This window comes from Amphiura filiformis, chromosome 14 (assembly GCF_039555335.1).
Source record: "Amphiura filiformis chromosome 14, Afil_fr2py, whole genome shotgun sequence".
NCBI classification, from domain to species: domain Eukaryota; kingdom Metazoa; phylum Echinodermata; class Ophiuroidea; order Amphilepidida; family Amphiuridae; genus Amphiura; species Amphiura filiformis.
Window position 1 is genome coordinate 30732410 of NC_092641.1, and position 26068 is coordinate 30758477.

Genomic DNA, 26068 nt, shown 5'->3' on the forward strand with positions numbered 1-26068 from the left:
GCATACTTGCATAGGTAGTTGACATTATGGGCTACACAAAAATGCCTGATAGCAATCAAATTCCAATTAGGTTTAAAACCATTTCAGTGTATTCCTCCGGTCATAAGGATTCAGAAAATGTATAGTTTGACTTATCTAGAATATTCTTGCGTTATTACTGCAAAGGTTGACGACCACGTTTTTGGCTCTATGTTCTTTAGTTATGCCCCATCCAACCACTAACATGCTAGCATCTTTTGCCTAACTATATGGTAACCTCAAAAAAATTGAAAGAAATGAAAACTTCTATAAATTTGAAACCAATCCTCTTGCCATTCCACGCAATACCATTTTACAACTTTACACGGAGCCTGAAGTCAAAGTCGAATTTGAACTCGACTTTGTTTGTGTAGAAATTTTGAAATCAACTTCAGAAGTTGACTTTTAATGACGACCCAGAACAACTTTTGTCAAAAATATTCAAACTCAAACTTATGCAGTGTAAATAAACGTACACAATTTGATGTCGTTCATTTGGTTATTTGAAGCATGAGCAAGTGTTGGCGTCAAAGTTAAATTCAGAAATTGTTTTTGAAGTTCTTAGTGGCAATCTGAATTTGATGTTGCTAATATTGAAGTTGACTTCTCTCTGTGGAAAGTCAACATGGTCATAGTTGGGTATTTTAATTCAGTGCCAACTGCCAAGAGAGGTGTAAACTGGTGTAATGACTATTCAAATATGTCTATACTCCGTGCACATCAACGGATGTTGTCTTGTTGATGAAGCAGAATAAGCCAGGATGTGGGCCATGGTTTAAACCCATAGTGATCATCAAATGTTGCTTTATAGGAAGTTTATAGGGGCATCATTTAGTTGAATTAACTTTGATCTTGTGAAGGTCATTTTCATTTATGTAGTCAAATTAAATTTGTGTTTTTTGTGGATCAGGGCCCTGGCAAGGTTGAAAAATGTGGAGCAGCCATCACAAATGTGGGGCGGCCGAAATACAAATACAAATACAAAACATAATAAATTTCTCCAAAAGTGGGGCGGCGATGGGCCTCACTGATTGATACGGTCCTGGCCTGTCATGGATGAACATTAAAAGTGTTTATAAAATTTTTGCCTCAACACCTTTTACTTCAATTTACTGATCATTAAATATGCATGAACTAATCAAGCCAATTCATTGGTCAAGGACTGATAATCCTCACTCTAATCCTAGCCCTTGGCTAAATTCTGTCAAGACATTCCTCGGACAACCCCCCCCCCCCCCCAAATGTTCAATACCACACGCAAGCCCTTGGCCACCTGTCCAAGGACCAGGTGGATTTTCAGAAAATGGATATGTTGCCCATTTACATCCCTGAATGATGAAAATTTCCATCATTGGGCCGGTTCATGATTTATGATTCATCATAATCGTGTCATAATCTGGAAATTACGAGACATGATGACGAATATATGCTAGTGTAGACTTTTAACTTCAAAGAAGACAGCTTCATGAACTTGAACCTAATATTCTGGTAAGCTCTTTCAACAAATGTTCAATACATACGTGGTGAAGCATTATAGGGGCATAGGGGGACATGTGCAGTCGTGCACCCCCATTTCAATCGATTGCAAAATTTAGAAAATCCCATAGGAAAATTGCCAAAACCAGCTTGTGCCCCCCAATCAGACCCGGTGGCCCACTGCATGGTCAGTGTCCCCACCTCATATGATGACCCACACTACACCACTGAATACATAAGTACTGATCAGACAAAATAATTACAAATCAAAATTGCAAAATATACAATAATACAACATAAGGATAAGAAAATAAAACTTGTCAATAACAATGAATCAATAGGAGTGCAATTAATTTTATAGCAGAGAATAAGCGTATTTATAATTTTTGAAGGACAAAACATCAGGTTCTCAGTGTGATTATCACACTCACAGATGCTAAGAAAACCATCATAACAACATCAATGTTTTCAGGTGTCAAATGTTTTTATAAAAATGTATCATTTGTTAAAAGCGAAATTTTTGTACCAAAAAGAATGTCATCAAATGTTAATATTTTTTTTGAAATCCTAAGTTAATTTAGCGTATATTTGCGATGTGTGATGCGCTCAAGACGTATTCCTGTTATTATTATGTCGGTAAACAAGCCTTGGTAGTGCCCTGATATTCTCCAATAGATGTCTGGTTGAAACAGCATTGATCATAACAAGCAATTTTAAGCTGCAAAGCCGAATTTGATTGCCGCCATGTTGCCATGACGACGGCTGGTAATTGATTGCGAGGGGAGACATGGCGCAATCATGCAAAATGTGTTGTTTGTCATGAGCATTTATTTTAAGATTAGACCAGATGTGTTTGATATTTGGCGTCTCCGTTTGAGTACCCGATAACGTGATATTAAATCTTTAGCATGGACGTCCATTCTCGCAGCATAGATGTATCTTAAAAGTAGGCAGTGGTTGAGTTTGGAGATGGGTCAAAGGTCAAATGGGGTAACATTTAACATTTTGGCAAAATGTATCGAGGAGCGGAGGATCTATAGTGGTTTGTGAGCTCTATGTTTAAATAGCCAAGCCAGTTGGCGTTTCTTTCATTTTACCTTGTTATTTTGGCTTTTAAATATGGACAGTAAGATTTTCCTGACAGTTATTACTAATTCTATTTATATTGCAAGCATTTTGAGTAAAAAATTTGCATAAAATTAAAATTTGATGGAAATTGAACATTTTTAAAAGGCCCTTCACAGTTGATTTTGAGTTGTTTTCCTTCTGCATCCAAAATTGAGAATGGCAAAATATTTAATTATTTGATTTTTATTTACTTTCTCTGTTAAATAACATTTTAATTGTACATTAATTTGCGAACTTTTTTACTTTGATGATCTTAACAATTATGTTGAACAAGCAAAGAACCCCCTGCATTATTATCAATGCATAAAATCAACCATAATTGCAATATAATTAAATCCACAGTGGCAAAATGTACTGTTGATATTGGGCTGTGACCACTAGTTTCAAAATAAAGAAAATAATAAGTAATTAATAATTAAAAGTTACCTCGTCCTTTTTTTACAATCTCCAACACTAAACTCGGAATCAATGGAGAAGAGCCTTATGTAATAATAATGCTTATTGCAGTTTAAAAAAAAATTTCTGTAAGCATAATATAGCTAGCCTCAAGGACAAGAACAGTTGATGTCAAAACAAAAAATTGACTTCAAATGCTCATACGAATGGCTGATTTGCTTTGGCAACATCACATACACACATAACCTATATGCGCAATATGGGCATACTATTTGCGGAACAACACAGTCAATAATACATTCTATTGTATGCAGCATATGCACACAGGTAGTGGTAATGGATTTGCCATGGTTGAGTGATTTTTGCCTGCATAATTTGTCTGATTGGTAATGGTATAATACAGGTTTGGGTAAATTTGTCAGAAATGTTTTGCTTAATTACGCCATTTTGAATGAAAAATACAATGTGAATTCATCTTTGCACAGGCATATCAATGGAAGAAAAAGCCAATTTTCATATCAATATTAAAAATTCTGTCAAGCAAAATGTCGTACAGATTTTCATCAAAACAACAGACAATTACATGACATTACAGATCCTAGATGACATACATTACCATGACAACAACTGACAGGTGATTTCATGTGCGTGTTTTTGCTAAGTTACAATTAATATCGCAGATAAATGGTTTTCTAAACATCATCCTCAATAATCACTTGCATTACTTTTCTTGTTTTTCTTCCAGTAGGGTGAAGGGAATCACTTGTAGTTAGTTTTTCCAGATTCACATGGAAAAAACCTGAACGATTCATACAAGGGGGAAACCTAAAAGACCAACCCTATACATATATGTAGATGAACAAACTTGAAAGTTAGATCTGAGGGATAAAAAGGTTACCGGTTGATGGTCTGAAGGGTCATTAGTCCACATGAGAAGGGAGGATAACGTGTTGTGACATTCAAGCCCTAAGACTTGTACAAAGACTGATTTCAAGTGATGCATTCTAATTTTTGGAAAACATATTCTAATTGTTTTCATAACCAATTATCGCCAGTTAGAACAAACTATAGGATTAGGATTTAGCAATGTTTCATCTGGCATGATACAAATTACAAGATAATATTTTTTTAATTCCAAACGATTAGGGCTTTTTTTTTCTGAAATCGGTAGTAGTGGTAAGCAATTTGCATCACATGTGGGAGATTGATATTTCCAACCCATGTCAAACACTGCGCTATCATTTTATTGATCCTGCATGTTGTTTATCGGTACACTGATGTGCCATGTACCATGGAGACCACTTTTCCATGGTGATTCTTTATCAGGAAGTAAATGCTTCCTAAACTACAGGTCCATATTATTATTATACATGTAGCTCCCGCGCATGTAATGCATATATTAACTGGCTGTGCACAAAACAAATAAACACATCACTCATAGTCATTGTCATTTGACTAGACAATAGGTGACAAAAGAAATCAGGCTATGGGCTATTCCAGTTGAAATCCATACACCCCCTATGGAAGACATGACCTTAATCTCCCACACTGGGAGTGCAAGTTTGGAATGGGTTACCTGAATGGGTGGCTCCGTTTGGAATTCACACTCCCTGTGTGAGAGATGAAGGTTATGTCTTCCATAGGGGGTGTGTGAATTGTAACTGGGAAAGCCCAATGAGGTAATTATGTTCTTATTAATTCACACCTGAGGTCATGTATTTGTTTAAAATTCATTGAGTCATTTTCAAGGGCTGTGTTGCCAGTAACTTAGAATGCTTTGCAATCCCTTTTTGATAAACAGTTCACCTCATCTCTCCCTTTCCATAAAACACAACACTTCCCCGTTGACTGCTTTGCCTAAAGAAACAGGACCTATTTTCTTGGGTCGTCACATTTTTGGGATGGGAGTGGTTCTCATTCTGAACTTATAATCACTGTGAGATGAGTTAATATTGCAACATTGCAATATTAATTTTAATTTTAAAGGGACTAACAAATAGACAACCAGTAACCCGTCCACCCATATTTTGAATGAGCGATCATGAACTTGGACAGCCAGAAAATTGTTTGGGTCATCCATGACCTCCTGTTTGATAAAAATCTCAGATGCAATAAATCTCAGATGATTTAAATCTGCAGTAAATAATTCCTTTAAAAAGTTTAAATTTGTGTAAAATAAACAATTTAAAAACCTCTAAATTTTTATATCGAGGGGTCAGTGACACAAAGACGTAACTCCATTTTTTTGCGAAAATGAGATTTTGATATCTAAATTTTCAGAAACATGAGCACTTTCCAATAAACACATTGAGTAACACATTTAGCATTCCATTGAAATCAATGGCAAGTGAAACATAGACTTAACTACGAAAGTCAAGGTGGACCACTATCTTTTTATAAACTGATTTTTCTAAGAATGACCAAAATGGAGTTACGTCTTTGTGTCACTGACCCCTCGATATAAGGTAATTTCTGATGTGTTGAACAGTTGCCATTTTGAATATTTCAAGTTGTAATTGGTGATGCACTTAGCCGCACTAACTGGCAGCTAAAATCCCAGGTCGAAACGGCCAGGCCACAGGGTCTCTGAATGCGTTACGGCCAGTTATTGGATCTTGGCTAAACCTGTGGCCATATTTCAAATATTTATCGATCAATTACATACATGTAGAATGTTTTCAGAAATTCATGCCAATTGCACAGGCTACGATATATTACAATGTAGATGCTGACAAAATTTTGCAGATAATGAGATGTGATATTTTTGCTAAAAGCGATATAAAAATACTGAGTACGCCAGAAATTGTCATAACTGAGTCATTTGTCAGGAACAAAATTTTATTGATTACTTTTTTTTTATTTGGAGAAAATGATTGCCAATCATAAACTACAATATGCTGTCAAAATTTGCTGTTAAATCAGATAAAAGCAATTAAATGTAGAAATAAATCTTCAGAGGGAAAAGTGGGAAGACAGAGGGCAGGACGATAAAGAGGTGGCATAATCCAGAGGGGAGGGGAGACTTGGGTCCAGATGACACACCCTTTAGAAACTGTGTTGCAGGCTGTATTCTCTGCTGCCTCTTTGCTGCCTCTTTGCATATCAGCTGTATGTGATCAGGCAAAATGAGTCACTTCATGAGTGAGATTAATTATTTTATCTTACACTATACTATTATTGTAAATTCTGCAAAATATCCCATCAAATTTGAACTTTCAGTTCCTAAGATATCTCAAATTAGCGATAATTGACTTTCAATTGATTGATCATATCACACGCTGAAGCACTGGTGTTTAAATTTGCAAATGGGGAAGGGAAGCATAGTTCCTGCTTTTTTTTGTCTTCCGGTTAGAGCATGGTTAGAGCAACAAGTATACCTTTATTATGATTTTTTGGTCAAAAAAGGGTCCACATTTTATGAAGAAGGTTCACTTTTCACAAAATCCCCCCCCCCATCCCGAAAAAATGTCCAATTGTTTAAAATCCACACCTCCAAAACATCCTGCATACGATCCTGTCAGCAACAATCATACAGAGGTGCATCATCCAATGCCAATAATGTGATATAAACGTGAGCCGAATACATAGTACACAAAGTGGAACTTGATGAAAAGCGACATTTCACAGAGCTAGTAATTAATTATCTCATTATTGGTAGTTTGTCATCTCGCTTGGTGAAACATGATATACCTATAGACACGACAAGCCAAAAATAGTCTCATTCAAGTGGCAAAGTTCATCAACCTCCACTGAACAAGCAAATCAAATTAATTGACCTCAAGTTGTGGAGTATGAGTTTTTGTACCCAACACATTAAAAGGTGATTCAATGAATGTGCAACCATGTTGAGGTTATAGAACTGCGTCATGATAGATGAGATCATAGTGAGAATTTACAGAGATGATGAAGAATGTAATGAAAGACATTTTATCTATTGGTTGATGATCAACATCATGAGAATACCTGGAAAAACCACCAATGTTGTGATGACAAATATTCATTAATTGATTGTCTACATCTACCTCATTTCCAGTGTAGTTTGGGAACATCCATAACAATCATAGCCTCAAACATACATTTGACCGCAGGTTGTGGGAATGAGTTTGTGTATTGTGCTAACAGCATTAAATGGATGCACAAATTGAGCTTCAAGAACTGTGCCCTGAAAGATGAGAATGTTTGAAATCTTAATTATTGGTTCTCTGTCAAAGAAGGAGCTCTTCTAGTTAAGTTGATAGGCTGTGGGATAAGATATTTAAATGCCATGATCCATACAATGTAGTTGAACAATGCAAGTTCGCAAGCTACAAGAACAACACTCTGTTTTTATACTTTCGGTTTTATAATTGGTAAAGACTCAATACATCGTGGATTTATATAGAATGGTTAGAATGGTGTGTATATAGTTGAGTGCCGCACTTATGCTACTTGCGCTTTGCCAATTATAAGCGGAATAAATAGAGTATAGGCTGCCCATCATTTGAATAAAATTGTCTATCCAAAGACCTTGGCTTTCTGTGACTGGTGAAACATGTATTAAATGTAGCTTGAGAAAATCTAAACAGAAACTTAACAAAATAAATGATTTGAAAAAAAAATCTAGAACTAGGCATCCTGCACAAAAACATATGACAATGGGGGAATGATTGCTTGCTGAAGGAGGTAACTGAATAAAATTTATGTAGGAATGATGGAACAGAACTTTATTACAAACCCAAAGTGTTACAACTAGGCAATTAATATACCACAAAGATTTGCCTAATTAATGGGCTCCTTTACCTTGGAGTAAATTTCATGAAATAGAGAGCTCCCTCCTCCGAAAATCCCAACAATTTGTACCCTTATTTGCTGGTGGGCTTTTATGAGTGGGGACTTCATTTTGTGCCTAAATTTCAGTTCTGTACTCTAGGGAGCCAATTTACGCATCATTAGGCAATTTTTTATGGTATAACCGAAATCCCGGCCAGTGCACAACCTCATCTCTGAAAAAAACCAAGGGAATTAAGTGTATTGATATATCTAAATTTCTAATGGAAATTATTTTCTCTTTTTTCCCCTCTTTTCCAGTATATTTTCAATGATGTCATACACAACCAGATCTGGATGACGTACAACGGCGGAAACACCTTCAGCTACGTAGACATTCCATTCTCACCAACAACCATATCTATGCATAAAACTGATATCAACATTGTACTTGCCATGGATGAAAATGACGAAAGTAAAACGGTAAGTGGAAGAATGGTTACCATAACTATGAACTTGAAAATAAATTCAGATCTACTGGACTTACGTTTTTGTGAGTGCCAATATTTCACATCCTATCTCGGATGTATCATCAGGCCCACTGATGTTAACGCGGCAAAGGTTTGTTGACCTGTGATGCGGATGTTGTGTGACACAGGTCAAGATGAGCCAAACCTCTAAGGGATCTTCTTGATCGCTGAACAACAGGCCTGCCAAGTTGTGACGTACGCCGCCTCCTTTCTTAACTGAAGGCTCCTCCTGTTTTACATAAAGCCACTCACAAAAACGTAAGTCCAGTAGATCTGATTATAATTTCAAATTCATAGTTGTTATTACCTGGATGAATGATAATATTCATAATCGAACTGTTACCATAAGCGATTTTGGAAGCAAGTAAAACATGATCTCCACAAAAAATTCAAAAAAAAAATTGCACTCAAAAGACTCAATTGCGGCTGAGAATACCACAATCGTGGTTGCTTCTGGTGCTTAGGTTACCATATACCTGCAGTGGTTGTATTCATAATCTATTCATAATCAACACTTTGAGGTGAGTGATCTGATGGGCAACTTCATCCCCCTTTTCCTGACCAAAATTGAGATTGTGGCATCTAAAGAAAGGTGATATTTAATGTTTAGTTCAGCTGCTGAGCCTATGCGAGTCCTCGGAACAATCATCCCAGGAAAAGACATCATGATGAAATCAGACCTTTAATTCTTTTACCAAAATATATTCGCCATAGAAGTGGTGATGTAACAGGATTATCTACCATAGCAATAGGTTAAAACAATTTTTGAATAATATCATCCTGCGCAACAAGCAGGTTGCACTCATCACCTGTGTATGTCTGCAATCATAGATTGAATATATAACAGCATGATATGAATAGTGTGTAGAATTACGATCCAGGTTTTTATCAGAACTATGATATCTATGGTTCAATGCAGAGGTACCGCATGAACAATGACAAGTGCAGTGCGGTATATTCAAAAATTGTTTTTTAAAAGCCAATCCTGTTATATCATCACTTCTACGGCAAATTGTCAACCTTGCTCAAGAATTATTTTTAAATTCATCTGTCAAGTGGCTGACTGACCAGCATACATGCAACAATTATGTGTGGAATCAGAAAAAGATATCTTACACTTCCAACAATGCATTTCTTCCCTGTACTGATATTGATAATTTGCTTTTCAGTGCAACATGTATGTATTGATATGAAAAGAAATTAAATCAAATACCTCAATTGCGAGATCTGAATGAGCTCTATTAGGTGTATTTTTGTTACTATCGATCCATGTTGCACTGCATACATGTAGCAAATCAATACCAGGAAGAAATGCATTGTGGGAAGTGTTAGATATCTTCTTTGGGATTGAATATTGAACTTTTTCAAACCAAAACAAATGAACTGTCTTCCCACGCTTATGCTGTATAAACCCAACATGGATCATGTGGTGTATCTCATGAATTCTACACTAATTGGAGATAAAAAAATGGATTCTGACAACACATTATAAACACAGTCAAATTAGAAAGTCGCCACTAGTTCCATCCCCATTTAATCAGAGTCTGATGAGTTTATGGCAAAATAATTTATATAATAATTTTCTATACCCTTTCATTTAAAGGTTGATATCAAATTTGATATCAAAAGTTTAATCATCGTGAGCATAGGAACGGTTGTTTGGAAATTCGTGCAATTTTAAAATGACAAATTACGAATTGACCACGCAAAAGCCAATGCATGGTACCAGCTTATTATGTGGCCCGAAGCAACCCGTACAGGAATCATTGTACACTTGCCTGCTCACAATTAAAAGAGCAGGGTATTTGATTTGCATTTTGACGTGCATGGGTAAGTAGACCTCTCATATGCTTGTAGATGTGTAGCTGTTGAGAAGAGGTGGTTTATAATCGATTAACCTGCCGGCCTATTCAGGCGACGTAATTCTTGACACTTACGCTAGCTCCGCCGCTTGATACAACTCCCTATGTCATTTTTAAAATTGCACGAATTTCCAAACAACGGTTCCTATGCTCACAATGATTTAACTTTTGATATCAAATTTGGTATCAACCTTCGAAGGAAAGTGTATTGAAAATTATTATATAAATTATTTTGGCATAAACTCATCAGACTCTGATTAAATGCGGATGGAACTAGTGGAGACTTTTTATTTTGGCTGTGTTTATATGTACTAGACGAATTTAATTTGAATGCGAGACAGACTGCTCATAAATACAGATTTTGGCCGTAGCGGATCATATTTTCCATCAGACATTCATTTCCGTATCGAACGTTTTCTGTGTGCAAAATGCGTCATGGTATTACGCATTTGACTTCTATTCATTGTATTCAAACATACATGATTGATAGTGTTTTTACTGTTTTGTCAAAGCAGTCACATGAAACCTGCTGCCTCATGCAGCTTCTTTGTGGGTCAGGTCTCCAAATACGGAAATAAATTGACAGTAATAGTTTGTTATTTGAAGGCAAGAAGGTCGTAAGTGCACATTAATAACAAGCACACAACCTTCTAGGCCAAAAAAAAAAAATTGTTTGTTTGTCCTCCACAACTTTTTCAGAATTGGGTTGGTCGGTCGGGATTTTTTTGTTAATAGTCATAGCCAAAACATGATAGTCTAAATACTTGTGAATTGGAATATTTCTACTTAATTCATCTTTTTCAAACAGTTTAAAAGTGTGTAGAAACTGTAAAAAAAACCTTTTCAGGATGTCAAAGATGTTGAAAGAAAAAATAAATTTCTGGAATTTCCAAAATTAGGGTCAGTATTCATTTGTACAGTAAAACAAAAAAAAAACTTTTTTTTTTTTTTTCCAGATTAGTGTCGGTCAGTGGAGGACAAACAAACAATCGGGTTTTTTTGGCCTTACCTACATGCAAGAGTATTTTATCATTAATCTATGTTTTAAAGCATATCACTAAATGCTATTTTTATTCACAATTTTATTATCACAAAATCTTGATTCAATCCACATGGGAAATCATATTTCTGGAAATCGTGGGATGACCATATATTTGTACAGTCTATGCACTGAGTGATCTTAAAGGGAGATGGTCTCATTTCAACACTTGATGTTTTCTACTTCACATTGAGGCCAATCACCCAAACATTCTTATTCCAAATTTTGAGTTAAAAATAGAAAAATGGATAGAAAAAAAACATGCAGCACAAAGCGAGAGACCATAGCATCCCATGTCATCAAATTGCGTAATCCTGTCAAACTGCATACACACAAAACCAATGGCCAGGCAACGGTCACACCCATGGCTCGTTATACCCATTTTGCTGATTGGCACCAAGGGGTCGGTCACTTTGGTGAAAAGAAGAGAGGGAGTTGGGGTTATCACACAATTATATTATCATCACAAATATTGTCTACTGGAGCGAGCTTATAAACGAAACAAAACCTCATCTGATGAATACGAAAATAAAGGAATATATCCAAAATTTAATACTCATAAAATCTGTTTCCACCACCATGGGGAATTCTAAATTTTAATATCAGACATGTGATGTAGCAACATAATATGCTGTCTATTGGAGCCTATAAACAGACTAGTAATAAACCAACTATGTCAAATCACTATGGGGAATTCCATATTTCCTAAAAGCTGGAGTTGACTGAGTGACTTTTAATATCAGACAAGTAGCATCAGGCCTGAGTATGCATGCTGTGATTGCTGTCTACTGAAGATCTCATCTGGTGAATATTTGTGACACGATCAAGGGAAATGAGTCGGATGTCGCTAATTTGATTTTTAGATATTGGCAAAGAAAGTGTTAAAATTGTTTTGTTTTATATTGTTTTCAGCGATTGATCAAGTGATGTAACTTAGCAAAGAAAAATCATATGAACATGGGATTTACAGTTTTTGAAAGCTCTTTAATAATGTCCTCATTAGAAACATATACAAAACTCATTTTCGACTAGGGTCGACATGTGACTCATTCCTCTTCATCATGTCACATTTAAGAAAGGGGGAATTTTTGTCACAATTTTATGCTCATGAAATCTGAGTCCAACCACCATGGGGAATTCCATATTTCCTAGAAGTGGTGTGCTGACTTGAAGTGACTTGATATGGCTTTAGCATTTCTGACAAGTTTGATCATGAACGCTCTCTAGTGTAGCCTAGATAACAAACTGCATCTGGTGAATTTTAAACCGAGAGGGAAAAGTTCTGCACTAGTGACAGTATGTGAACAAGCACAAGATGGACAAACATTAGTGTTAAATTAACAAAAGAACTGAGTGTCCACTGTATTTTATCATCCTAAACCAGATTCCTCTTCTTCTTCTTCCTCCTCCTCCTCCTCCTTCCTCCTTCCTCCTTTATCCTTCTTTTCATCTTCCTCCACCTCCTCCTCTGCTTCGTCCTTCTCTTCCTCCTCCGCTTCCTCCTTCCTCCTCCTCCTTCCTGCTCCTCCTCTTCCTCCTCCTCTTCCTCCTCCTCTCTTCCTCCACTTCCTCCTCCTCCTTGCCCTCCTCCTCCTCCTTTGCCTCCTGTGTCTCTTCCTTCTCCTCTTCCTCCTTCTGCTCTTCCTTTTACTTCTCTGTCTCTTCTTGATGATAAGGAGGAAAAAGATGAAGGAAGGAGGAGGAGGAAAAAGAGGACAAGGCAGAGGAGGAGGAGATCCAAGTGTAAGAAATCATAAATTTCATTATCCTGGGACTACTTCTTCACTCTGACTTCCCCTGACATCTCCGTACAAAGGTCTGAGGAGTACATCATGGCTTCGGTAAATAGGGCACACAGGAACCAACATTTTTTATTCTTTACACATATCACTTCATATTTCCTCATCTGAAGTTAAAATTATAGAAATCATTTTTCATCTGTGAGCACATTTAGAAGTGTAAAATGACAAGAATTGTGACTGAAATGATAGCCGTTGTTATTGGTTTATCATCGACTTATGAACCTCTCCATGTGGCTTTATTGATGTGAGGTAACTTCAGATACATGTTTGTGTAAATTCAGAATTCGTCGGCTGTATTCCATAGTGGCGTGTAGTGAGGCATAGCGAATAAACAACTTTTCGAGAAAATCGGGTTTGAAGAAATACCAATTTAAAATCGAGTTGTGTAAATCAGACGTTCATTATATTTTGTAAATGATGTGAAATTTCGGTAGTTAACTAAATAGAGTTCATTTCTATGTATTTTTCAAAGTAAATAAATACATAATATTGTTGGCAGACTGATAACAATAAGTATAAAACTATACGTCACTATGGAAAACACGCAAAACGCAATACCCTAACCTAATGTTAACCTTACGCCACCTCGATCGCCGTGTAATCCCTATGGCGTTACTTTTCGTCTTCTTCATTCCATAGTGGCGTATAGGTCACGATACGTCACTATGACATGTAGCGAGGTGTACGCCACTATGACATACAAAGTTTTTCATTTCTTAATTATAAAATGTGTATACAAAGTGGCGTATGGTCGATACGCCACTATGGAATACAAAAAATGTCACTTTGTAACTATACGCCACATTTAATTAATTAATTACTAATTAATTAGCTAATTATGACTGATGAGACTTAGAAAAAATGAAAGAGAACATCATTAAAAACATATGTGCCAATTTTCAAAAAAATGACCAAAAATCACTATACGCCACTATGGAATACAGCCGACGAATTTAGACTTTCATTTCATCAGTGCAATAAGTGCCCCTGGAAGTGTCTGTCACACTAATTATGTCAATCACACTAATTAGATCAACAAATATGATACTGAATTGTACCCAGGAAAATAAATTGGACCATTTTGGATTTCTGGTGCATACTGAAACTTGTCTGCCTTTACAATGCTACCAGTACATTTATTGATAAGTTGAACCCATAAAGAAAATGTTACTGAAAAAAGGTTAGAATTTATTTGTAATTGATACACTACTTTTATAGAGGCCTGTAAATAAAACTGTGAATGCAGAACTAAGCAGTACTGCAGGGTTGTATCTAATGCTGGCCAGCAATGATGCCGATTTCAAAATGATTTGTTCATCATAAAAAGCGCCAAAAAGCAACATTTTGGACAGCGGGGGTGATACCCCTGTAGCATATTTTCTGATCCCTTGCATGAAGATTGTGCCCTGAGCCAGTGCTCTAATTCATGATACTAAAATTAGGGGCCGTGCACAAACACATGTGGTTGGGGGCTGATGCATGCAAAAAAAGGGGGGGGGGCTGAAATTTTGTATCCCTCTGAAGGGGGGCCTTAAGAAACATCACCTTAATTTTTCTTATAGAACATGAGTTTGCATTATTTTCTATGAGGTTGACGTTCATTTTCATGGCCCAAAAAGGGACCCTGAAAATAATTTTAGGTCCGAAAGGGGGGCCTTGAAAAAAAGTTGTGAATTTTTCTTTTTGCATCAGCCCCCCAATAAGTGTTTGTGAATGGTCCCGTCGCCTGCACGCAACTTGGACTAGCTACCCTGCAGAACTCTTACCCTGCACAGTACTGGGAAGCACACAAATTGCACTGACCATAGAAGGGGAACATCCCGGCTAAGGACCCTCTGGTACATGGGATTTGGTCAAAATTTAAAGATTGCTCTCAGATTTATAGGTAACAGCTTAAAGGCACTGTGCCAGATTCTCTCAGTTTTCTCAGAATCATAATGTTTGAACATACCAATCAAGTGTTGCTGCATAAGTAAGCATCCATTCAAGTGGCTCGCTGGGAACCGTGTCAAAGTATCGTACAGACAAGAAATAACAGCATGAAAAGCTGGTTATAGGTCATTTGGCGATATACTTGTACATGAGGCCAGGCTAAGAGAAATAAAGTAAACAAAATGTTGAATGCTGTGTATGTGACTTGCGGATGTACAAATAATGTAATTGAAACGAGATAATGAGGGAATTTTATGGAGAGGCATTGTGTAATTCTCAGTAAGAGCTCATAATGAATGATTTTACATTCATAATAACGTTTTGAACCACTAGGTTAAAAACCAGTTTTGACCCCTGCAGAAATAATGGTTTGGTCCTGTTAGTTTAGTTATTGTTATATGATCAATATGAGGTGATATAAGATCAATATGAGGTGATACATGTGTATTGTCTATTTGTTTATCATGGGCACCATCAGTGTTCATTGGGCCAATCAGCGATCATCTTTAACAAGGCTTGATTCTTGTGTGTGTGTATGTACCACCATTATTCTGTCAACATTCATGCAGACAAGTCATATGATGAATTTTTCTTCATGTATGAAGGAAATAAATTGAGGGGACCGCTGTGGAGAAATGATGCTACTGGCTGGAATAAAATCTTTCTAAGGTCTATTATAATTGTGCAAGTACGGGCAATTCGCTGGGTGCATGGCTTGATATTTCATCGGTTATTTAAGTGCATTCATAGACCGTTTAAATCTACATCTAAAGAAATACTGGACAGGATCAATTGGTATCGACGTCCAGATTCTAGTGGCATCACAAATGTCTAAAACATCTAAACTACAAATGGTAGTAATAGTTTGGTCTCCTTTTCGCATCCGAAGTGAGCAGAAAATAGACGTTTTATTTTGAAGTGTTTACGCACGAAACAACCAGCTGCAGGGCGAGTGAAACCATCGAGAGGGTGTTACAGCGGCCTAACGGCAAGCATGGAAGGAAAGGGTAAATAATTTGTGACATTGATCGGAATTTTATTTGCATCAAATACCTGGTTAAAACTAACCCGATTGAGGGAACCGAAGTCGCTGGAATGTAACAATTCTACGTAAAATAACAGTACTGAAACCCGGGACTGAAACGTAATTTTCAAGTAAGATGTCTGCAGTCATCTATCCCAGTATCCATGAAGAGGAGGCAACAGCGGTGTTGAGGTCATAATGGCAGTCATGATGAGTTGATTTGGTGAGATATTTGCTTTTAAAAGTTCGTCATGAATATCAGTTTAAGTATAAGCGTAGGGGAGATATATCCAATAGTGAGGCAAAGTATTAATATTGCTTTAGTGAATTTACTTCACAAAAATGAGCTAAAAGCACGTCAAAATTTGATTCACGAAAACAGAACGCAAAATACAAAGCCCGTCAATCAATCTGTGGTGATTATGCAAATAGCCGATTTTCTATGACGTGTCATCAACCCATTACAATGATTGCGACGGTCGTATATTAATATTAATGAGATGACGTCATACCTAAATTTACACTAGTTACATCGTTGAATACGTACGACGTCGAGTCGAAACCAAAACACATTTTAGGAGATTTTATGTATCAATAAACTTGTGCAGTTATGGGTAAAAATGTTATAAATTAGGATCATATTGGGTTTTTGCATTTAATTTACGTCGTTCACGTAATGCATTAACTTAATTGAGAGAAAAATATCGGACTTCTGCAGGACAAAGATAGGCATGACAGGCTGCAGAATTCAACGCACTTGATTATATCAAATTCAAATTGGCGTTTTCATTGTCATAAAAAATTATGATCGATATTATTTCAAAACAGGGCGGGGCAATGAATGCCCATAGCCGGAATGAATGACAAGTTGGGGCAATGATTGATTTTAAAGGGTGCTTTGATAAAAAGCATGGATCAGAAATAATAAGCATTGGGTCAAGAGAACTTTTGGGGGATCGAGTACCAAGCCTTGGTCCAAGGTCCAATAAATTCACGGATTTTGTTTGTTGTAGTGGATTAAAAGATCTCAGGGTTTTTGCTGAAATAAATAAATAAATAAATAAATAAAAAAAAAATTAGAAATTAAATAAAATTAAATAAAATTATATATATATTGGGAATAATAATTTTGATTGAAGAATGTTAGTGTTCATAGAATCACAGCTAGTGGAAAAATATCAATAATGAAGGGAAGAACTTGGTTGGAATTTCATGAAAAATTGTAAAATGGTTAGCAGGTTTAATATTCAAGGCAATCGGTGGCGTCATGTAAATAGAGATGCTTGTGTATGAAACTTATGGAAAATGTCAACAGAAATGAACAGCACTATAATAATTATAGCATTTTGGAAGGTCGTTTAAGGGTTTCTCGGACAGTAGACTGCCTCGTACTCCACTTATTTGCATACTCTGGCTGTTAGTATTACATTAAAGTAACACTAATCATGTGACCACTTAATGTTGAATACAGTAGGCCTAATTGTAAACTGAATGCATTCATAATGGTTAACATTTATTTATCGAAAATAGTTCTATTTTGACATATGCAAAGATTGTGATTTTTAAAGGAGCTTTGGAAAATTTATCATCAGGAAAGCCAAAATGATAAACAAGTTGTTGGATCATAGTCTATATGGTCTATGGTTGGATTGCCCAAATTCTTCTAGCTAATTTGCCGAATGCTTATTGATCAGCAATGAGTTCCAACTCGGCATAGTTTACTTCAATTGTTTACTCCACTCGGCGACATCATTATGAACCGGATTTTCAAAAAATGAGTAAATATTTTGTTTTTTCTTTGAGTAAGGTATTTTCATTAGGCTTGTGTGTATATATAGGTGAAGGACTATATGCTTGCACAATTTGCTCCTCCTTGTTTCTCTCTTCTTCATTGCAGATTAAATACTTCTAGTCAGGTAGCAGAAGGGAAGATGCTTTGCCTGTTTTAAGAGTCGCAATTACCACAGCTACTTGACGTTGATCCCATCATTAACTACAATACCTACAGGGGCTTACTTTAGCCACATATAACAATGACTTATATTGGTATAGTTTTGCACATAACATGGAATGTTTACGAAAGAGTCTAAGGATGGATGAAAATACCACTGAAGAAGTTACTACATGGTCCTTAATTATTGATGATGAACAGCGTACAATATATTCGGCACAGATTAATAAAGATACTCGATTAACATGATAATGGTATAATTAAACACTAGGTAGATGCACTTGGTGAAGAAGAAATTGTATAGTATTGCATGTTGCATTTATAAGCTACTTATTGAGATGGGACCAAAGTACTGGAATTGTGTGTGATTCAATTTATCGGAACATTTGACTGGCTCACCAGCATGTATAATACAGCATCATCAATGTTACTTTCAGTTGTTGTGTATCGGTACTCCAAATGTCTGCTTAATGGAAGTATGGAGAAAGTATATTTAGCAATTGGAGTGATCAAGTTATACGTTCACATTTGCTGACACTGTGCAGTGGATTAAGAATTCAATTGTCAGGTTGGTGTAAGTTAGTCAGTGGCCAAACTACATTTTCACATTTTCTCCAGAAACTTAAAGAAACAGAATTATGGTGCCCGCTAATTTCAAGATTGTTTTCATATAGTATTTGGTCGCTCACGTGATGTGTCTTTTCATTTCATTTCTTTTGCTCTTTTCATTTGAGCATTATACCTGGTGTAGATATGTTTGCTTCGCCACTTTGGTATTGTTAGTTCATATTTTGATATTATTGTATTATTAATAATTGTGCAATTTTGGTTATTAATAATGTTAAAAAAAAATTTAAAAAAAAGTGTGCAATATGTTTCGCATAATATTTTGCCTACTCCACTCAAGTTATTTCTTGGTGGTACTCGTGATTGCTCTTTTCATTGAGTATTATACCTGGTGTAAATATGTTTGTTTCGACACTTTGGTATTGTTTGTGTTAAGTATCCATTTGTTTGCAATTTTTCATATTTAATTTGATACTGTGTTAAATTGCCATTTTGATATTGCATTGAATTGATCATGTGTTTAATTGCTTCGCTGTATACTTCATTTTCTTTTTTAGTCACGTGTTATAGTAGTGTACAGCTTGGCTTTAAAAAAATTGTGTTTTATGATTCTAATTTCATCTTCTGTTTGATATCTGTTTGCAGTATATTGCCGTTGTTTATACGAAATTACATTGGTTAAGCTTATTTTGCTTTATTACTATTGCTGTCACTTTGAACATTTCACATAGTTGTTTCTATGCTCATTTTGTGTGTATTTTTTGCGTGCAATCCCTTTTGTGCAATGTTCATGTGTTCCTCATTTAAATTTTAACTGTTAATGATGTATATTTATAATTCTATGGGCATTTTGTTTTTACGTACTCATGTTTTAATTGTAAAGCGCCTTGTGGTCTTTGATGTAATGCGCTATATAAGAATAAATTATTATTATTATTACAAAATGGAATGCTATATAAGTTGCTGATAATCTGTTAATCATGCATAGCTAATATAACGGCGATAACAGATCTATAAAAGGCCCTCGTAATATGTTGGCTACAAGCCCCCCCCCCCCCTTTTATAAAGTTTTATGAGGTATGGATTACAAATGGGTCACAAAAACTCACAAATTGTTTGACCAAAAGGTATCAGGGTTTCACAATATAACGTTTAGCCAAATTTTCCATCTATAACTATTCAGCCACAGTTACATTGTATTGACGATGAATGCATTAAAGCATGGAAGTAAGAGACATGGAAGCTGGTCGATCCAACACCTATTGAATTATTTATGTAACATTCTATAGAGGGTACGTATCAAGCTATTGTGATAACAATGTAGTCAGCGTGTCTTTGATGTGGATCAGACTTGCCGCCTGTATTGCCAGTTCGTTTATTTACAAGTTTATTATTTTGAGCAAAAATCATGTTTTTCTTGATTATGTTTCAAGTATGTTGTTTTTATTCGGAAAAAAAGTGACAGGGATGTTAGATTTGTAATCCATAATTACAGAAATCCATTCAAAATATCGATTTCTACCCTATACTTACAGATTTTCTTAAACTTCAAAATATTGGAAATCATGCATTTACGTCTAAACCGCTAATTAGCGGTAATAATTGGTATGCGCACTTGGCACATGTTTTACATTATAAAATGAATCCCGCATCTATTTGTGTGCCCGGGGCTGCCCGAAATTGCTGTTGACCAGAATGTTCCAGAGTCGGGTATTATCTTTACATTTTGCGTAAATTAAATTGTATTTCATTTCATTTTCTGTTTTAAAACTGCTATCTGAAAGTCTAGCATATATATACATTTAATCGGTAGGTTTTCACATAATTACATACTTTTAATAAAATTGTATAAATTAAACTGATAGCATTCTGACCATTACGTAGGGATTTTTTAAAATCTGTTTGTGTTCACAAAACTAGTCATGCACTGTAATATAACACAGCCCATTGTCAGGACTTAGTACACGACCTCGTATTGCTATTGATTTTTAAGCGGGAACTTTGATTTTAGACATGGTACACGTTGACCATGCGATGACTCAATTGTTCCACTTTCAACTGTACTGCTTTTGTTCAGTATCGCGGCAAGTATGATACTCACTTTGATGTAGTATTTGACCAGCTTCCATGTGTATTACTTCCATGATTAAAGTTAATCGTATTATGCAGGTGATACTGCTTGGATTACTAACACTGCACACAAAAAAAAAAAAAAAAAAAAAAAAAAAAGGGGGGCTAAGGAGTCACTTGCATACATTTTAATGTATGACTAGTGCCTCCTTTGGCAATGTTTTCTAACATGTATTTAATTATGTACATGTATACTTTATATATTTTCATATTGGATTAATATACTATTTTATATCCAAATTAACCTTTCAGGAATTTCTCTCCTAGGATTCCAGGAAGCAATCTCTTGGAAGAACAGTATTCATGCACAGTTATCGTAAAGATTCAGCCCACTATTCACTAATATAATTATTCATTTGTTTAGTTATGACATGATCAGCTCCCGGGTAGATTGTTCACGGGGGAGGTACTAGATTCCAGGTAGATTGTTCACTGGGGCGGTATATCCAATAATATTTTCATTAGTTTTGTTATGACATGATCAGTTCCCAGGTAGGTTGTTCACTGGGTTGAGGTAACTTAGGTAGGTTCATCTAGGTCCTGATTCATGATCAATTCAGCTCCCAGGTAGATTGTTCACTGGGGAGGTACTAGATTCCAGGTAGTTCACTGGGGCGGTATATCCAATAATATAGTTATTATTAGTTTTGTTATGACTTGATCAGCTCCCAGGTAGGTAGTTCACTGGGGAGGTATCTTAGGTAGGTTCATCTAGGTCCTGGTAATAATACAAACTATATTTTCAAAGTATTGTGGAAGGTGTTTTCTTAATGTGCATGCTAATTCATTGTAACATATGATATTTGATGCAAATAAATATATGAATGTCTGTCTGAATGCCTGACAGATGCATAATTGGTGTTGTGGTTGAATTATTTCTGTCTGGGGGTAATAACGTTTTGAACCACTAGGTTAAAACCAGTTTTGACCCCTGCAGAAATAATGGTTTGGTCCTGTTAGTTTAGTTATTGTTATATGATCAATATGAGGTGATATAAGATCAATATGAGGTGATACATGTGTATTGTCTATTTGTTTATCATGGGCACCATCAGTGTTCATTGGGCCAATCAGCGATCATCTTTAACAAGGCTTGATTCTTGTGTGTGTGTATGTACCACCATTATTCTGTCAACATTCATGCAGACAAGTCATATGATGAATTTTTCTCCCACCCACCACTCCCTATTGCAAGGTGTGCATTTAAAGCCATTAAAAGTTTGAAAATAGTATAATAAAAGCCGAAAGTTTATGGCTAATTAAAAAAAAAAAAAAAAAAATGTTGATGTATAAGAAAGAATAATCTTGGATAATCGAAGAAAATTTAATCAAATATGTGACATTATCTGTAGAACATTATATTGTAAATTTAATTTAATACTGTAACAAAAAATGTGCAACTCACTTTGCTTTGTTTGTTCATTTGAACTACTGGGTGAATAACCTACACCAGGATATTATCTACATAAGTGTGGTACCAGTAGCAATTAGAGCAAAGATATGAAAATATATTGGTTGAGAGCCCCGAATAAGAATATATTGATGTTCTTCTTTGCGTTACGTAATAGTATGACTATTCCTGTGTGGGAGAGTGTATGAGTAACCTCACTTCAGGTTCGGTTTCTATCACGGCAACATATTCTATTCTGTAGCGCAGTTGAATTTAAGTAGTGTGTGTCAAGTTTGCTTCTTCAGAAGAAGCATGAATGTTTAGAATCATCAGTAAATATGTTTATTTAAACCAGTTTTAGTCTCGGGTGGGATTTTTGTCGATTAAGATTGTTTGTAGCGAGAAGGAAGGAATCAACACCAGGTTGGCATGGGATAGCCTAGGCAGGAGCCAAGTACTATGCCCTCAGATTTTTCTTGTTCAACAAAAATAAAAAATAAAAAATTTGGTTCAAGTTTTTTTGAGGTTGCGCAGCCCCCTAGTTATCACGTTGATTCCTGTGGTAGGCTGCCCTATTTTATTAGCGTAGGCACGATATCCTAATTCTGTATACTTTCATAGCATGGCACAGTGTGTGCATCTCGTTTGGCAGCAATAAACCGACACCAAAATGCTATATTTGTTGTTGTATGTATGTTGTGTGATGTAAGGATAGTCATAGTAAGGGTTTAGCAAAGAAGTATTAATATCGAATTGCTGGACTCGTGAAGCAGTTACCATTGGTATGTTACCTAACAGTCCTGATGATATTCAAGGGCTTATGTAATCGTTTTAAATATCTAATTGTTTTTGATGTAGTGCTTATAGATGTACAATATATGTATTTTATAACGTTTTTCTGGCGAATAAAATGAAATGAAATATCTAATTACTTACAAGAGTTAGGGGTGTGCAATTTGACATATATTCATATGCTCTGGGCTCTTTTATATTTATGATGTTGGTATCAGCAAAGTTCATTTTGATAAAAATGTCAAAAGACCACCCTGTGCTTGGCTATATTAAAGAATACATTTTGCAGGTACTTCATCTTGTAGAAAAAGTAGTTCGGCGGTAACTCTTCTCTGTGCTAGTTTAACATGTTGAATGAACTGTTCTATGGGTGTGACTTAACTTTCACCATAATATTATCAAGGATTACTCAATGTTAAAACAGTCAAGTAAGGCAATGTTTTCTAACATGTATTTAATTATGTACATGTATACTTTATATATTTTCATATTGGATTAATATACTATTTTATATCCAAATTAACCTTTCAGGAATTTCTCTCCTAGGATTCCAGGAAGCAATCTCTTGGAAGAACAGTATTCATGCACAGTTATCGTAAAGATTCAGCCCACTATTCACTAATATAATTATTCATTTGTTTAGTTATGACATGATCAGCTCCCGGGTAGATTGTTCACTGGGGAGGTACTAGATTCCAGGTAGATTGTTCACTGGGGCGGTATATCCAATAATATTTTCATTAGTTTTGTTATGACATGATCAGTTCCCAGGTAGGTTGTTCACTGGGTTGAGGTAACTTAGGTAGGTTCATCTAGGTCCTGATTCATGATCAATTCAGCTCCCAGGTAGATTGTTCACTGGGGAGGTACTAGATTCCAGGTAGTTCACTGGGCGGTATATCCAATAATATAGTTATTATTAGTTTTGTTATGACTTGATCAGCTCCCAGGTAGGTAGTTCACTGGGGAGGTATCTTAGGTAGGTTCATCTAGGTCCTGGTAATAATACAAACTATATTTTCAAAGTATAGTGGAAGGTGTTTTCTTAATGTGCATGCTAATTCATTGTAACATATGATATTTGATGCAAATAAATATATGAATGTCTGTCTGAATGCCTGACAGATGCGCAATTGGTGTTTGTGGTTGAATTATTTCTGTCTGGGGGTAATCAAACATTTATTTATTTGTTATTGTTTATTTGAAATTTAAATAGCATTTATCCATACTACTTAGTCATGCAATAATTGTGTGTACTCCTTGGGGTGATTAATACAAAATGATTGGTACCCATCAGTTTTGTTGATAATGGACCCGGGGTACTCAAGTTTGGTTTTGGTAGGGACGTATCGCTGAGATTTTGGAAGTAGACCCATAAATATACCAATTTTTCAAGAAATTTGGACCCATTGATATACCAAAAGTCAAAATTTTCGGCCGAATTTACCAAAAATTGTCTTAGTTTTTACAAATTTTCCCAAAATTTTGGGAAAATTTTGGCTAGATTAAGGAAAAATTGGGCTGTTTTCCGAAAAAATTGAGAAAATTTTGAAAAAAGGACCCATTCATATACCAAAATAGGCTTTGAAAAAGGGGTCATTGATATACCAGAAGGCTGATAATGCTACCCATGTTTGCGGCACGTCCCCGTATGGTCATTTGTACTGAGAACCCCCCCCCCCCGGGATAATGGATGAGTCTGACACATAAAAAATCAACATAAGATCCAAATATTTTGTAGATTAATTGTAAAACAAGTCATAAACTGTACATTCTGGACATTTCCAGATTTTGGAAGAGGCAGGCTTTTCAATACCATAAAAATTAATGGTCTAGCTACCAATTATTTTGGTACCCCTGTATTGGGGGAGGGCAAACACTTTTTGACAATCCTTGGAAGGGAAAACATTTTGGCAGGTCAAGGGGGAAGGCGTGGCATGATTGCTGTTCATAAGAACACTTTTTGACAATCCTTGGAGGGAGGGGGAAATATTTTGGCCGGTCAAGGGAGAAGGCGGGCATGATTGCTGATCATAGAGTGCATTTCCCAGACACCCCACCCTAGAAACAAATACCCCCACACACCTCATGGAAGCGATTTTAGGCACATACTTTTGGGGCAATTTTTCAATATTACACCCTAAAAAGAATCAAAATTTTGGAATTCTTAATTTCATGGTATTTGACTGTGGGATTAAGTGGACTTTCATATACTTGAAAGTACTAATTAAAATTAGGTAAAATCAATAATTAACAATTGAACTGAATCCCTATTCAATCCTGTGTAAGGCAGGAAACTAATTAGCCCATTACTCAAAATAGCAATTTGCAAAAATATGAAGGTATCATTAAAAAAATTATCCATATCTTAAAAAGTATTGATGCTATGTATAATTTATTTGTCAGAACGGGTCACATATATGTGACGTGATCAAGGGGAATGAGGCAGATGTCGCTAATATTGTTTTTGAGATATTGGCAAAAACAGTGCTCATATCTCAGCAACCAAATGTCCCGATTTTTGATGGCGTTTACATCAAAATGTAGCATTTGTAAACTGCCTGAAAATGATGCAAAAAACTTCAAATTGAAAATTGCCAACATGTGACTCATTCCCCTTGATCGGGTCACATATTCTACCACTGGAGGTTTTCAGTACAGGTTTTTAAAGAATGGGGCATACACATTAAAATACTTACAAGGATATCCTCATATAAGCCTGTTTTTGTTGAGATTTATATTCTGTACACACCACTCGTGCTAAACTCTAATCAATAATCATGTCTCCTTCATGCCCAATGGAAACTCAAATTGCATAACAAGCCTTCGCAAGCGATGCTATTGGACCGTGAGGAATATCACAGGATCTGACCTATCTTGCAAACACATCCCGGTTTTTAATATTTTGCGCGAATCACGATTAATAGTACATCAAGATAATGGGCCCAGTTTCCCGCGATTCTGTCACGTAATATTAGCGTCAATAAACATTGCCTCACAGGTAGATACCAGGTCAATGACTTGAATGCTATTATATGGTAGCAACATCGTTCGTGGTTTTAATTTGAGAAATAGATAGTTCCCTCAGTGCTGAGGATGTTTGATTTATTATCCATACTATTGAACAGGATTTAATGAACTGTCTCTAAGGCTATGAGTCTATCATTATGGACCACAACAGCCTCGTTCCAGTGGCATAGTTCAATAACCTTAATTAAACAATCACAGTGCAAAATTTGGCCTCAAGTTGCAGACTATGAGTTTTTGTACTCAAATTTTCAAAGG

General features: G+C 35.8%; 1 protein-coding gene across 1 annotated transcript in view; it reads left to right on the forward strand.

The window, feature by feature from the left end:
* LOC140169354 (sortilin-related receptor-like) overlaps positions 1–26068 on the forward strand; it is a 124102-nt gene that overhangs the window by 22888 nt on the left and 75146 nt on the right. The window contains 1 exon segment of the mRNA XM_072192610.1: positions 8086–8247. Within this exon segment, the coding sequence (XP_072048711.1) occupies positions 8086–8247 (162 nt within the window).